The 15127-nt window shown below is 41.2% G+C and overlaps 1 protein-coding gene across 50 annotated transcripts in view; it reads right to left on the reverse strand.

Annotated features, from left to right (window-relative positions):
- The window catches only part of celf5a (cugbp, Elav-like family member 5a), a 178502-nt gene that overhangs the window by 29985 nt on the left and 133390 nt on the right, over nucleotides 1–15127 (reverse strand). For 25 of the 50 annotated variants that reach the window (XM_053322930.1, XM_053322905.1, XM_053322928.1 and 22 more), the window contains one exon: nucleotides 250–375. In XM_053322930.1, coding sequence (XP_053178905.1) covers nucleotides 250–375 — 126 coding nt within the window. Of the gene's footprint in view, nucleotides 1–249; nucleotides 379–15127 lie in introns of all 50 variants that reach the window. The other 25 variants (XM_053322903.1, XM_053322924.1, XM_053322900.1 and 22 more) reach the window with 1 other exon arrangement.

Raw genomic sequence — 15127 nt, forward strand, 5'->3', positions numbered from 1 at the left:
ATCGGTCAAATAGAATTTATTTATTCAAACTTTTTTTTTTGTCACTGCCTGTAGCTGTCTAGCACATCAAATAGCGTAGTGTAAGAAACATGTAATTATGTGAAAAATCTATTTGACCCATATCTGAAACACATGTCACATATATTTTATATGCAAACCCCCCCACCCCCCACACACACACACTCACACACACTGTCACTCCTCTGTCAGTGACCCAAATAATGCTGACAACTGTGTCATGGCTCCTACCTTTGCTGTTGCCGTCAGGACCTCTTAGGACTGTGCACTCCTCGATGACTCCGTAGGGCTCGAAGAGGCGGTAAACATCCTCCTCAGTCTGTTGTTTGTTCAGCATCCCGACAAACAACTTCCTGTCTTCTGGAACAAACAACGAGACACAAGGTTAAATTATAACTTTGACCTCAATTATGAAACCAATATGAGAGCGTACAGTAGTGAAATCTTGTTATTGTTGGCGGAACGAAGAGCTGTCTTTTTGCCCACAAACAAACACACACACATATACGTTCACAGAGCCTTAGAACAGTATAGTAACTGTCTTGTTTATATGGCACTGCTTGGGTTTGAGTCACAGTCTATTATCTTTTCTCCAAGACTGATCATTTTAATCTCTAGTATAACTAGGTTTTGTCCCGTATGGGCACATACTGTAGCTGCTGGGGGTAAGTGAGTGGTCAGGGGCTGGAGGAAAGAGGAAAGGGAAGACTAATGAAGAGGTCTCTCTCTCTTTCACACACAGGCACAGAGACCCAAGACAATGAACGAGTCTTTGGTCCTTTAAAAAAAAAAAACAAAAAAAAAAAAACAGGGGCTCCAGGCAGCTCCAGCCTCCCACACACCATACTGTACTGGCTGAAAAACCACACACACTCCCCCTCTTTTACTCACTCTCTCTCTCTCCCCCCCCCCCCCCCCTCTATTCATCTCTCGCTCCCCTTTCTCTTTTCTGCTTTTCTTTTTCTCTTGCTGATTCTACACCCCCCCATTCTTTTTCAACAGCCTCCCTCCCTCCCTTCCTCTCTTTATCTCTCTCTTACTCTACTAATTGCTGCTGATCCAGTGTTTTTTGTGTAGCCAGAGAAATATTTCAGTGTGCTCTTCAGTGAACAATGGCGTGTCTCTCCTGCGAGTAACGAAGGCTGGGAGACATGCCATGAATAACGCTGACTTTTCAATAGATGGCCTGTATGCTATTGAGTCCTGTTAAATGCTGTGGGATCTGATCTTTACCTTGACCTGACACACTGTGTTTACTGATGTACTCTGGCCTTGTATGATTAATGCTACAGAGCAGTGTGTCTCTGCTGCCAGCAGAAGCACTAAAACCTTCCCTTTACACAGATTGTTTCTCCAACTCTGACCTGTGAAGTCACAGTAGAGAGACTGAGTGAGAGACGGACTAGCGGCCACTGCTGTGAAGAGGTTCGGAGCGGTATAAATCGCTGCCAGAGGTATTGCACAGTGTCAGAATGACCTGTGACGACTACCGAGTGTGTCGCGTTGTTGTCGTTCCGTGACCCAGACACAAGCCGATACCCACATTCCTGAAGTGGGCACAACGGTGAGTGTACACGGACGCTGCGCCCAGCAATGATTTCAGCACTCAACATCACCAATGAGGCACCTTTAAAATAATCACCCGTGTCAGAGCGTTGTCTAGGGAGGGGCGTCCCTGGTGCTGGCTCCTTATTGCAAGTGGCAGGATCAGAGGCTATGTATCAAAATGGAAGTGATGCAATGTGACATCTGTCAGGGTGGATTGGAGAGCATTTATCTGCAAAAAAAGGAAAGCCCTGAACTGGAAAATGAAAGGCCAAGATGGTCCTTCCTTTTGCTGGAGGGAGAATATAAATTCTGAGGTTGGATGGGGGAGATGAGTTGAGAAGTGGGGGAGGGGCTGGACTGCACAAATTTCCCTGAATGCTGCCAGACCACATCTCACATACACTCCTGTATACAGCGACAGAGCCACGCACAGCACACAGAGCCACCAATGCAACCACAGTCCCCTCTTTGTGTTTGTGATATTCCTATATTGGTTGCAGCTCCCCTCTCTTCAAGCAGATGATGGGGGGCTGACAAGTTTTGAATTAATGCATGACCTTTCTCAATTTCATATGAGCTGCACACTGACAATCATACTATGAACTGCTCTAATGTGGCGCGTCTTAAAATACAGCATTGCATCCATGCTTCCACTAAAGATTGCTAACTGGTAAGTGGTTAGGGTTAGGGTTGAAGAATGGAATAATATTTATTGTACTCCAAGTAAAACAGGATCATTGGCAACTATATATCACATTCTTGTGTAATATTGGTTCGCACTAGGCTACAAAAAAGCCAGATGCTGTGTGCAAACTGCCTCCAGCAAGGATGCAGCTGGGCAAACCATAGCACTAAACGCTTCGGGTGGTGGGCGATGCCGTCTCTTTGATGATCATGATGGACTGGGTTTGTCTCTTCAAAGAAATGATGTAGCTCACCATGGAAACGTCTCATCACTTTTAGATAAGCTAGCAAAATCTAAAAAGTTGTTTAATAACCTAATCTTTGACTTTGACCCCAAGATTAAACCCACAGAATACCTCGCGCCTAATTGTAACTTCAAACAGAGAAGATTTTACATTTTTTGGTGATTGTTGATTTATGAGGATACACATTGGTTGTTGCTCCTTGTACTGCTAGCACGGCTGCAATTACAACTAGACCTAAATGACTTTTACCTGATAAATGTTAAATTCTCAAATTGAAATCATAATGTTATACTGGACTTACAAGGCACATGATCAACTTTCATGTATACGGGATGTTAGCATGGTTACGAATAAAAATAGTAACCTACATTATTTGCACAAAACTAACTAAACTCACCACTCATCGTGGAAAACTTATGAACGTGTACTCAGAGGACAAGCTGAGACAGTTAGGGAGCTCATTGAGGCGTGCACTGTTAAGTCCTGCAAAACCATGCCCACCTGGTTGGGTAGTGCTTGGTCTTGGTTTGTCCATTTTCAGGGAGGAAAAAATGGTCAAAATGGCTGGTCAAAAACTAAATGGTACACTAGTATATGTTACTGAAAACATTTGAGGTGAGAAATAAGCAATGCAGTGAAATATCTTGCGAATATTTGATCAGCACTGCCTAGTTTGACAGCTTGATCTGAGTTTTTTGAACCGGGTGTGTTGTGCTGAAGAGAGACATTTGCATAAAGTTGAGGTCAAGTTGTGTTTATGCTAAGACAGATACGCCAAATGGTCTGTCATCTTGCCATGCTGTATCCATCATGCACCATGCAGCCTCATCTCCTGTTCTCTATAGAAAATGAATAGAATCCATCTACTTGATATACGTAATCACATCCAGTCTGCATTACACCCCAGAGTCACGTTTGCTGGCTTTTAGTGTTTCATATAAAAGAGGTACTAATCTCAACACACACACACAGGAAAAGAGATGTGACATTATATGAATGTTATATTTCCAACTGTAGCATTTAGTCGGAGCTCTTCTTCATCTGTGGCTGAGAGAGATGGAGTACAAGTTCTGCAATGTGAGTGTGCTTTGAAAACAAGCTAACAGCGCATGAAAACAGATCATCTAGGAGATCTGTTCCACTCTCTAGGATTCTGCTGTGGTTGCTCTGAACTAAAATGCTACCTTGGGAATTCAGGACTTGTGTTCATCGCCAATAGTAAAATTATCTCATCTATCCACAACAGTGCAGCACAGACTGTGTGCAAACAGACACACACAGAGTGCGAAACACCTACAGTCATTTACACATCTGAACGGGGAGGGGAAAAAAAGAGAAAAAGTGGGAGAGAGAGAGAGAGAGAGAGAGAGAGAGAGAGAGAGAGAGAGAGAGAGAGAGAGAGAGAGAGAGACTAAAAATTACATGCAAAAGCTGGGATACCTTTTCACACCCTGACACAGAGGATTACAGATGATAGACCCCCCCACGATGACCACACACATAACAGGCACACAAGTTGCATATTCCACTGTATCCCACCTCATTACTATGTTCAACTGACTAATTCTTTAAGGCATCTATTCAGGCTATTTAGGCTAATGCTGTCTAACTTGTGTTGTTCAGAGAATAATACAAAAAACTGTAGAGACACCATCTCAGCCTTAACCAACACTATCAGCCTCTACTACACTAACTTCTCACCACCTGAGCCCTCATCATTTTATTTACCATTCTCGTTTATTACGCTTTAATTTACTGCTACTCTGATGCTAGCAGCCCTTTTAGCTATATTGCATTGCTAACTGCTTTTGTTGTATTCACCTATTGGATATTCTATTGCAATGCTAAAACTAGGTATGTGTCTGTCTGAGTAAAGGCCTATATTTCCTGGAGTTTTCCCCCTTCATTCAAATGATAGCAACCTCAGAGAGTTTTTTCAGAAATCTGAAATTCCTCAAGCCTCAAGCTGAACCCTACATCTGCAATTCAATCTCACATCAGAGTGTATGTATTCATGTCAATTCCTCGTCCATGCAATGCAGTACACGCAGCATAATATCCTTCTACCCAGTGACATGTTACATATGTATGGGAACTGACCCTCCGACTGGGGGAGGACATCTCCTCACTCAGAAAACCACAACTTCATATGTATCCTTTCATTTGTAAAGGTAACACCAAACTGAATGCCTTGCTTCCATTCATGTTTTAATTTAAGATGGCATTCTCATTGGACAGAGATGGTACTTTGAACTGGACCACTGAGCAAAATGCCAAATGTATTTTTTCATAATTAACAGTAAGTCATGACAAGAATGTTTCTGACTGAATTGCATTTTTAGCTCAGTATACTGAACTGTGAGTCACACAAGCCTGAAACATTCTGTGAATACAGGAAGTTAAAACACGATTAGCAGCATATGCGGTTCTGGGTGCTTTTTTCTTCTTTTGCAACTTTAAAAAACAGCCTAGTCATCTTCCTGCTACAGCTACTCACCTGTGGTAAATGGCCTCTAATGTACAGATTTAAATAAGAAAAGAAATGATGCGTCATTTTTCTTGCTTACATCATTACAGAGTCTCGTTAACTTGCATACCATCTAAAATTAGAGTTACCCTGTCCTCTGTAGAGTTCACAGAGCAGCATGCTGGCATTAAAATGTATTCACAGCTCACTGTGGCAGAGTACTATATGCAATTTCATTGTGACATGCCACTGCTGTCCTGAAATTCACCCCCCATCATGTTTAATTTACTCGGAGTTCCTAAACAGATGCTTGTTTGGAATAAATGCATCTGAAATTAAAATCAGAATAATGAAATGGCAATGTGCTGCTTCACATACTGAAGACAACTGAGTCCATTTGGGCCCTTTGCAATCAATATAAGCTTTTCATTATGAGCGCATTGGCCTTGCGTGAAGTCATTGAATCACTGTGCAAAAGAGAATTAAATTAGTAATATTTCATGTATCAATTCTTCATGCTGTCTGACCATTACAGCACTCGCATGACAAACAAAGACTGCTGCAATTCCTTCCTCATGCGTGTGCTTCAAATCTCAGAACAATACCTTTTTTGTGTTACATAATATTTATTTCCAAAATGTTTGCTCAGTGTAAAAGATCTTCTGCCCATGCAGCATACATACACTATCTGCAGCGCAGTCCAGTATAGTGGAGACTTATTGCTGTATGCTCCATGATTACACTGCAAGCTGGTGAGGATTTTGACAGTGAAATAAAACTTATTGAATAGGAATGGGGCAGAGTAGGAGTTTTGGAACAACAAGAGAAAGATAGAAAAGGAGAGAGCGAGGGGATGTGTAGAGAAAGAATGGGAGCGAGGAGGAGAGAGGGAGTGAGTGAGTGAATGTATGGGAGAGTGAGAACGATGTGTCCATACTGTAAGTTGCTGTGCATAGAGTCCTGAGGTCCTTGATAAGCCAGGATGGATGAAAGAGGTTCACCATAGGAGTTGGTAAATCACTGTCAGGGGGTGGGGAGGATGAGGAAAGGGAAGGGTGGGAGGAGACTGGGAGGGGGAGGAGATGGGAATGGGGTGATGAGGGAGGTGAGAGGATGGAAGGAAAGCATACCGAATGCCTTAGGTGCTCTTGGGTTTTCAAATTTCCCTTCTCTGTCGGTTTCTTTCTTAATCGTTGCAAAAACAAGAGCGGGGACGGAAGGAGGGAGGCAGAGAGATATTGTGACAGAGGGAGTGAGGGTACTATAGAGAAAAAGCACTTGTCAGAAGGATGGGAAGGTTGCTATGACAACTACTTATACAGTGGGCTGTCAGTCATGTTTCATTGGAGTTTGGAGAGGAGGAGAGGAATGAAGGGAGGAGAGGAGTTAGGGAAGGAGGGGTTGGAAAAGGGTCATTTCTCCATCTGTCTGCTGAGCCAGAGTGTAAATTTGACTGTCAGGCTTGGAGATAAGGACAAATTATGAACAATATTAGCTGGCTGATAAAAGGGAACAATAATGAATGGATAAATATATTAAAACCAAATGAGATAGCATCCAGGCAGAAACAGGGGCCCAGAGAAGCCATCCAGGTTTTCTCATTTGGAGGGGAAGATAAGAGCTGGAGAGAGGGTGTAAGGAGGGGTGTTAGGGAAGGATCCACCATATTAAAGCTAGCTACTATAGCGTACTTCCTTGTCAAAAGAAAGAAAGAAAAGAATCAAATCACTTTGTAGCCGGAATACCAAACATTGTGGCTTGCTCTCCCTCCTTCACAAGCCTATTATACTTCTCCAATGAGCAGGATGCCACACAATAACAGTGTCAGCATGTGTTCAAGCATAAAAAACACAGACAGAATGGAATGAAATTAATTAACCCTAAGAGATCACAGTGCTTAGCCAGTGGAATTTAATCCAATTTATTACATATAGGGATCTAACTAGGGTTGTGTTTGCATTAATGAGATGGTGTGTATGGATGTATGTGTGTGTGTGTGTGTGGGGGCGGGGTGCCTGTATATAGTACAGAGGAGTGTATCTTTGGCCTCTTCTGTATGGGCATGCTAAGCGCATCCTTCCTATCCTGTGTACAGTAAGGGATCAGTGGTAGGAGTGGCACAGACCAACGAGAGAAGGAGTCTGAGGTTTGGCACAGCCTCAGGGTGAGAAAACCCTGCCAAATTAACTCCTGAATAATGAGCCTTTTATGTGCTGCTTTATCACCAGCGAGAGGACAGCCACGCATTTTGTCATAACGCTGGAGCCACTTCAGACAGAACCCAGTTTGTAGGTTTCACAAGCAAACCTTCAACAGAGAAAGAAATGTGGGTTGATAGAATGGTTTGTTTATCATTTTTTAAAGTAAATTAGCACTCCTGTATGCGTGCTTATGTGTGTGTGTGTGTGTGTGTGTGCGTGCGTGCTGTATTTGCAGCTGTCTTTTGAAGTTTGCATGCTAAGCCACAGAGTTGACAGCACAAACTGTAAGGCCTACCATGCACTAGCCCTAATGAGGTAGCTTATTAGCGCTGTTTCCCTCACAACTTCGGAGATGTTGCTTGGAAACAGCATAGCAAAGAAAACAATACCGTAATTCTTACCAAAAAGCCATCAAACCCAATGCTCCCTGTTGTGCAATATCAAAACCAAAGCAATGCAATATGGACTTCTATTGAAACATATATGAGCGAATAAAGAATGAAAAAGAGAATTACAGAGACTGAGCAAGCAATTTAATCATATATGAATGTAAAACACATTATATTTCATGTAACACATAGATTTAGTCTATAATTCAGTTTCGACATGTTCCCTTTAATCTTAGCCTCTCTAACGCTAGCAGTACAGAGACACCAGCTTGATTTCATGTCATAGTTTCATCATTTCAGTGTCAAGGCTGCTCATTGGCAGCTCGGCTGTGACCCATAAAAGCCATCAGTAAAAATGCCATAGAGCAGCGCGTGCAGCCTTGATAGCAATGCTGCAGAAACGGTGCATCTCTCATCAAGCACTCCTCTGGGATGGATTAGGCCTCCCAGCTTTCACATACAGCGCATATACTTTTAAGTACACATAAGCACACTGACACAAGGTTGTTCATATACGCATGCACACTGTAAACATGCGGGTAACTGCACACAAAGTAACCATAAAATCACACTTACAGTGTAAGCTTTCATAGAGAAATTAGCCCTGTCAACAATAGTGGCTATATCAAAAGGCATATACGGGATTTACAGTACAGGCTGTGTGGTATATATACAAATATAAAGTACCAAGAGGCATTTGAAACGCTTTCTACAAACAAACATCACTGCAGTGAGTGGGAGGCTGCGGTTGGTAACTGTTGCATCACACGCCCTATAGCGTGTTAGGCAGGCCAAAGAGCTCAAGATCAAACTATCGTATAATGGGTTAGTGAACAGCAGCCACACAGGAAGAGAGCTTCTGCATTCTGACCGTACACATTTCCTTCACGTACGCCAACCGCTTCGATTCCATCTCAGAGGGGATTTGGAGACCGGTGATCATGAATACTTTCTGTGCCGCTGGCACAAAGGATGATGGATATTATATATGACACCTAAAAGACTCACCCACACATCTATATGTGAACACATATGTTCCTAAGCGCATATAAACACACAAAATGCACATACAGCCCACATAGGACCCCCTGTATGTCACTCAATATTCTCCAAAGAGCACCACAGATTTTATGCATCAGTGCAATCTAATGGCTGCTCCGTTCTGTGCTGCTGGCTGGGGGATTGCAGCTGCATCTCAGCCCTGCTTGTAGCCTTGAACATACAATTACAGACTTCTGACTTGGTTCTCCCTTCCCCTAAATGCTCCATGTAAAACCTCTGAGGTGTGTAAGTATAACTGTTGGGCGCGCATGTGTGTGTTTTCTGCACTCCTTTCTTTCTCTTTCTTTTTGTACAGTTACAGTCAGCTCATACCAAAGTCGACAGCTTCTACCCCATCCCCAGAACAGAACAGCTGAAAGGAGAAGAATAGAGGGAGAAATTGCTTAAAATATTTTATCTCCACCACATACAGTACGTCTCAGCAAATTTACACTCAATATGATAACAAATGTGAAATATTACTCACAGCCTTGTGTCGACTTCAGTGTATTACGGCCGTGGTCATAAATCCTGAAAGTGCTGTGCAACGTGTATACGTAGCTACTGTATATAAACATTTACAATATGGCAGTGCTATTTATATTGTCTCCCTTCATAATGCCATCTGAAGGGCATTTTGGCATCCGTTATGATATAGATTTTCTCTCCCCCTTTTTCCTTTACCCCGTTTATTGCCATTCTTCTTTTCCATCGAGATTGTGTTTTTATACAGTAGAATGGGCCCTTTACCTTTGGCAGTATTTAACACAGTGCTATCCTGTTTCTTAATTATTTTCTCATCGCTCCACTGACACTGATTCATGAGGGTGATGTTGGACACACCCCCCCGGCCAGCCCCCTCAACCAACCCCCACCTCCCTTCTCCTACATGTACACTTTCTCTCTCTTTCCTTCCTCTTCCTAACTCACTCTGTGGGGTTCTGTTATCATCCCGCTGACATATTCTCTCTTTGTCTGTTCCCCTATATTTGGTTTTACCACTCTGCCTCAGTATCTCCAGCTCTCTTATTTCTCTCATATTACCTTGTGACTATCTTGGATGGCTAATGAGTTACCTTCATGGTAGCTCATTAGCCTTCATGGTTGCTCTCAATTAATTACCTTTTTTTTCTCTTATGGAAGGACTAAATTGACTAAAGCAAGAGACAACACATTTCATTATACATTGAGACAAACTGAACTTCATGTGATATCCTGCCCCTCTGATCTTACTGTGTGAAATATTGAGTACAAGACCAATATCCTCTCAACTCCTCACCTCTGGACAACTGCAGTATTATAAAATATAAACCCATGTTGGAACAAGAATGTCTGTAGAATACAATAGAAAAGATGGCAGCCGAACGAAACAGGAATAGAAGAAATGTGTAAGGTAATACCAAAGGTTACAGTATTACTGCTTGATTACTGTTGGCAGCAAAACAGAAAGATTGTAGATATAGCAAAAGTAAAGCAAAATGCAGAAAAAATGAATGATAATAGAGATGATGAGAAGATGTGAAAATGGTGCATAAGAGAGACAGAAATGAAAGGGAGGGTGGCTTATGAGATAGAGAGTGAGGGGCCATGCTCAACTTCAGCTCAAGAGAGAGTGAGGATGTACCAGAATATGGGCTATCTCTCCAAAGCTTTGTCTGCAAGAGCAACTGAGCTGGCAGATGACTTTGCTGCACATGGACAAAAGAGGCTTACAGGCCACCCTGCATGTCAGCTTTCCCTGGCCCGCAGTGTGAGAGCTCTAGGGTATGTAGGGTACACTTGAACACTCACCTGCCTAGACCTACAGAGCGCTCGGTGAAAGTGGATTCAGATTTGCTCTATACATATGGCATCAGCCAGCAGCTTCATTTTCCATTTACTCCAGTTCAGGGCAGAGCATTGCTTTACGCAGTGTTAAAAAAAAAAAATCGCAGTGTTAACAGTTATGAGGTGGGAGAAATGCTGTATGGGGTAAAGTTGCAAATACATAAATAAATAAATAAATAAATACATAAGCCCTAAAGCATGTCACTGGTGTACTTTTATATTTTACCATTTCCATATTATTAGTTGGAGCTGATTCCTGATAGGAGGCAAGATGCTAAACTTAATCTTTTGACTCTCTGTGCTGTCGTGTGCTTTTTGTATGCATGGCCTCTGTAGCGCTGATGTGACTGCAGGGGGGGAGCCTAACCCTGTCTGTCACACTGACAGCCAAGCTGTCTTATCTGCTCTCTGTTGGCGATGGTGCACTTTAATTAGGCTAGAAGGTCAATCAGCACTTTTTTTAGAAGATGTGATTCTACTAAAAGCATTTCATAATCCGGGACAGTCATAGTGTTTTTCGGGCCTAAGGCAAACGCGGGGCTCCCTTAAATTCAAATTCTCACTTTTTTTTATCCCTACTTGTCTGAATAATCAGATCTACTTGTATCATATATTTTCACAGCGCTGCACTGCTGAATTTCTGCAAAGGCTTTCACATCATATCTTGTATATTATATCTGTGAGAAAAGATATGTGCGCTATATATTGAAGGCATCTCTCACTTTCATGGAGTACTATACACATTCAAAGTGTCTTGCTTACCTTAAGGTTCCTTAAATTCAACAAATTGGACTTGAAGTTCTTGCTGCTTAAAAAATGATGTTCCTGAGAACTGCCTTTTAGTTTCAAAGCGTGAAGAAAATGCTATACGTTTGTCAGCATCAACATGATCACAAGAGAAAGATAGTTTCAATAGTGTCCTCAGTTCTCTATTCAAAGAAGATTTAGACCAAAGGAAGCAAGGATTTGTCTATATATACAACTTAGTAATACAGATAAGCACCTACAACTGGTCTTGGATAATATTATGTCCAGAGCCATGGTGACACTTTCAGACCTGAAGTATGAGCCCTGCATGTCCTACCTGTCAGCAAGAAAAGAACCTGCAGTTCATGTCTGGCCCCAAACTGCAGTCCAAAGACCAGAACACAATGAAAAAAGGAACTATATAGATACAGTAAACCCACCCTGATCCCTCTACTAATCCCTGCTATTATTACAGATATCTACTGCATCAGTTTATGATAAAATGTGTGATACAATGTAATCTAATACAGAAAGGTGATGAAATTAATAGTATGTGCCACAGGAACTAAACCTGTCTTCATCCAGTTTGTCTCTACATTAGATAGAAACAGCCCTCCAATGTCATTTGAATAATCTAAATCTAAAATACGCATGTGTTCATGAGAGATGTGTGTGCATGTACATGTGCATGAGCGCTACGGCAAGAATGACCCCCTCCCTAATGTTTTCTTTCATCTTGACAGCCCATTTGTTTTCATTCTCAGGATATTTTGCTTGATATCTAATGAAATAAATATCTACATATTGAACAAGTCATCAAGAGAGGTTGGTGGAATTTTGCACTGTGTGTCAGTTACGGTTTCATATTGCTGTTTTACTTCATGCATCAGATTTATTGGATTTGTTTATTGTCATAGCAAATCATCCAATATTCTGGCATGCATAGAAATATATTATAAAGCCTACACTGTGTGTTGATGAAACCACTGAAGCGTAAGGCTACCTTACTTTTCGATTTTGCATTCAGAATGTATAAATGCAATTTATATTGTGGAATATGATAGATATGAAGGCGTGCAGAAATTTGGACCTGTCAAGCTTGTACCTAATAGCATTAGACCGCAAAAAGACAGTCTTATTTCTCACCAACTTAGACTAAACTATCAGGCAGATGGCCTTTTCCTCTGGCCCTCTATCTCCTCTTAGCTCACACTCTCTCTCTCACTGACAAACCTTACAGTAAGCATTTTAATTCCCCCTGACCTTTACTGATCTCACCAAGGCAGTTTTGCCTGTTGCTTAGGGCCAAAACAAAATGAAATTTGAATTTCAGCTCAGAATAATTTAAGATGATCCATTCAATGCAGGGTAGTCTGAAGTATTTTGTAGTTTGGGTGCTGCCAACAGACTAAATGGACTTTCCGTAAGAGCTGTCTCTCTATGTCTCTCTCGCCTATGGGACTATGGGATCACATACAGTATGATGTGAGCATGTAAGAAGAGGGAAGACAAGGAGACTGAGCATGCAAAATGTCCCTAATATTCACATGTATGCACGCATGAGCACACGCATGCAAGCAGACACACAAAAACACACAAGCAGGCACACAAACACAGACTCCAGTACACTGAGCACCAGAGGGCTTTGTGTGCGAGGCAGAGAAATGCCATGTCAGCATACTCCACATGGAAGTTTAGAGGGGAGGGAAAAGCTAAATAGTATAAAAAAAGGGAGCGTGTGATGAAAAATGCATGGAGGGGAGAGGGGGACAGTGACTCCCTGTACACTGTTGTCTACTCGAAAGTTTCTGCAGAATTTCTCCTCTTCATCCAGATGCCTAAAGTCCCTGCTGTTACCCTGATGGACCACACTTCTCTACACAGATGGATGATACAGAACGAAAAGTGGCATTCACATTAACTACACTCTATTGAATGTATGGCTATCATCTTAGATGTAAATAATAAATCCGTTGACTGTTACACATGCATGCTTTATTCTAACTTCCAGCATGTAGTATTTCACAGACTTGTTTAGACATATTTGACACTTTTTGTTTCACTGGTGAATTAGTTAAGTCAGTAAGTTATGAGCCTGAAGAATTATCCCCACTGTACATTTTATGCAAAGGAATAAAATTAACTTGGCTTGAGAATTAGTTTGTTTTCCTACACAGCATAACTTCTATAACTTTTACAATGGTAGGCAAATAGTGGGTCAAATCTAGCCCTCCAACAAAAGATATTTATAAATAGGTAAAATCTTTGTTACATAAATCTACAGTATATAACTAAATAATACAACTCTATAAATTTCCTTAAATCAGTAGATAATGAAAACACAAGGCTCCCAGTGAATGACCTTGTAACATGTAATCGACTTATGAATGATGAATAATGCAGAATAACACACACAAAAAAACATTGACATGGTTATCTGATCAGAACATATTGGTGTCAATAACAGTACGTTGTTTTAACCATAAATGATGCAGAACACAGTTTTAGTGAATATGATATCAAGTGCAGTTATAGTCCTGTAGTATAAAACTGAAGAAATGTTGATATTTAGGAGCTGTTTTTTTTACCAAATGAGTATTACCATAAGCTGCTATAACACTATTTACCCTCACTTTTCCCTCAGATATGACCCTAACACTGTTTTATAAATCAAATTTATTCTTGAATTGAAATAGATAAACAAACAAAAACATATCTAAAATACACTAGGTTGTGTTTTTACCATGTCTGTACAATGCCGGCTGCCTAATAAACAGTTCTGGAAAAACTGGTTGAGCTTAATTGCTGATTTATGGGATCTTTGCCCTTAACTTGCTTTGTTATCTTCCAAACATCTTCACCCATATAGTTTAGCAGCTAGCATTAAAGCACTGTATGAAGGTGACTTTTTATATGTGCGCTTGAAGATATTATTTGGGCAAAATGCGTTTATAAAACATGATACAATACAAAGAAACAATAAACAAAAAGATGAAAGTTTAGAATGTGTTCAGATGTTTACCTCAAAAACACACCCAATGCACCCCGAAGCAAACACTGAGCAAAACATCACAGAGCTTCTGCAACATATTCTCAGTTTAGTTGATGGAGAAAACTGTAGGCTGTCAATCCCCCAGTCCAATGCTAGTTATAATCAAAGAACCGGTATTCTGCCCCATTCGCCCTGACAACCTTCACAAGACTCCTTAATCACGCAGTAGAGGTGATGTAATGATAGAGAAACACTGGCAATTAGTCACCTGCAGAACGACTTCATTCATTTCAGGAACTCAAACCTTCATGTTTGGTGGCAAAACAATCCTTTTACAGTCACTATTTCACTCACCTGAGAATGTGTAGGTTCACATGACAACATGCGCATTTATACTATGTGTGCATCATTTTTAGTTTTTTAGGTTTTTTTTGGCAGTTCTCACTGATGGCTGATGTCAGGTCAATCTGTCAAGAGTTTCTTGTATTGCTACAAAAACAGCATGTTGTCCTTTTCACTCCTACAACTGTCTGACAATGCAAATCTGCACAGGAGAACCATGTTGACAGAACACATTATGGAGCTTTACGGGGTAAAGGTTAGGCATCACCAGAGAAGCAGCATTTAAATAGGTAAACCTCTTATAAGGCATGTACTTTTATGAGTAAATGCCCACTAGACTTAACCCTGCTCTCTCAAATTAATTCATTATGGCTTGTGTGTGTACACTTAAGGTCTGCTTAAGGTAATGTCGCTGTGAATGTGTTATATGTAGCTGTATGTGGGTATGACTGCGCATATGTGTGCGTGTATTTTTGTGCTTGCGTGTGTATGTTTGTCATACTACACACAGTCACGCAGGGCCAGAAAATTGTTTTAATCTTCTCTGAGCTCCATCAGCAGTTTATCAACCATGCCACCTTTACTGGGGGGGGGTGGGGTGGTGTTGGGTCTGAGATGACTGGCAG

The sequence above is a fragment of the Scomber japonicus genome, chromosome 7 (assembly GCF_027409825.1).
Source record: "Scomber japonicus isolate fScoJap1 chromosome 7, fScoJap1.pri, whole genome shotgun sequence".
In the NCBI taxonomy this organism is placed as follows: Eukaryota; Metazoa; Chordata; class Actinopteri; order Scombriformes; family Scombridae; genus Scomber; species Scomber japonicus.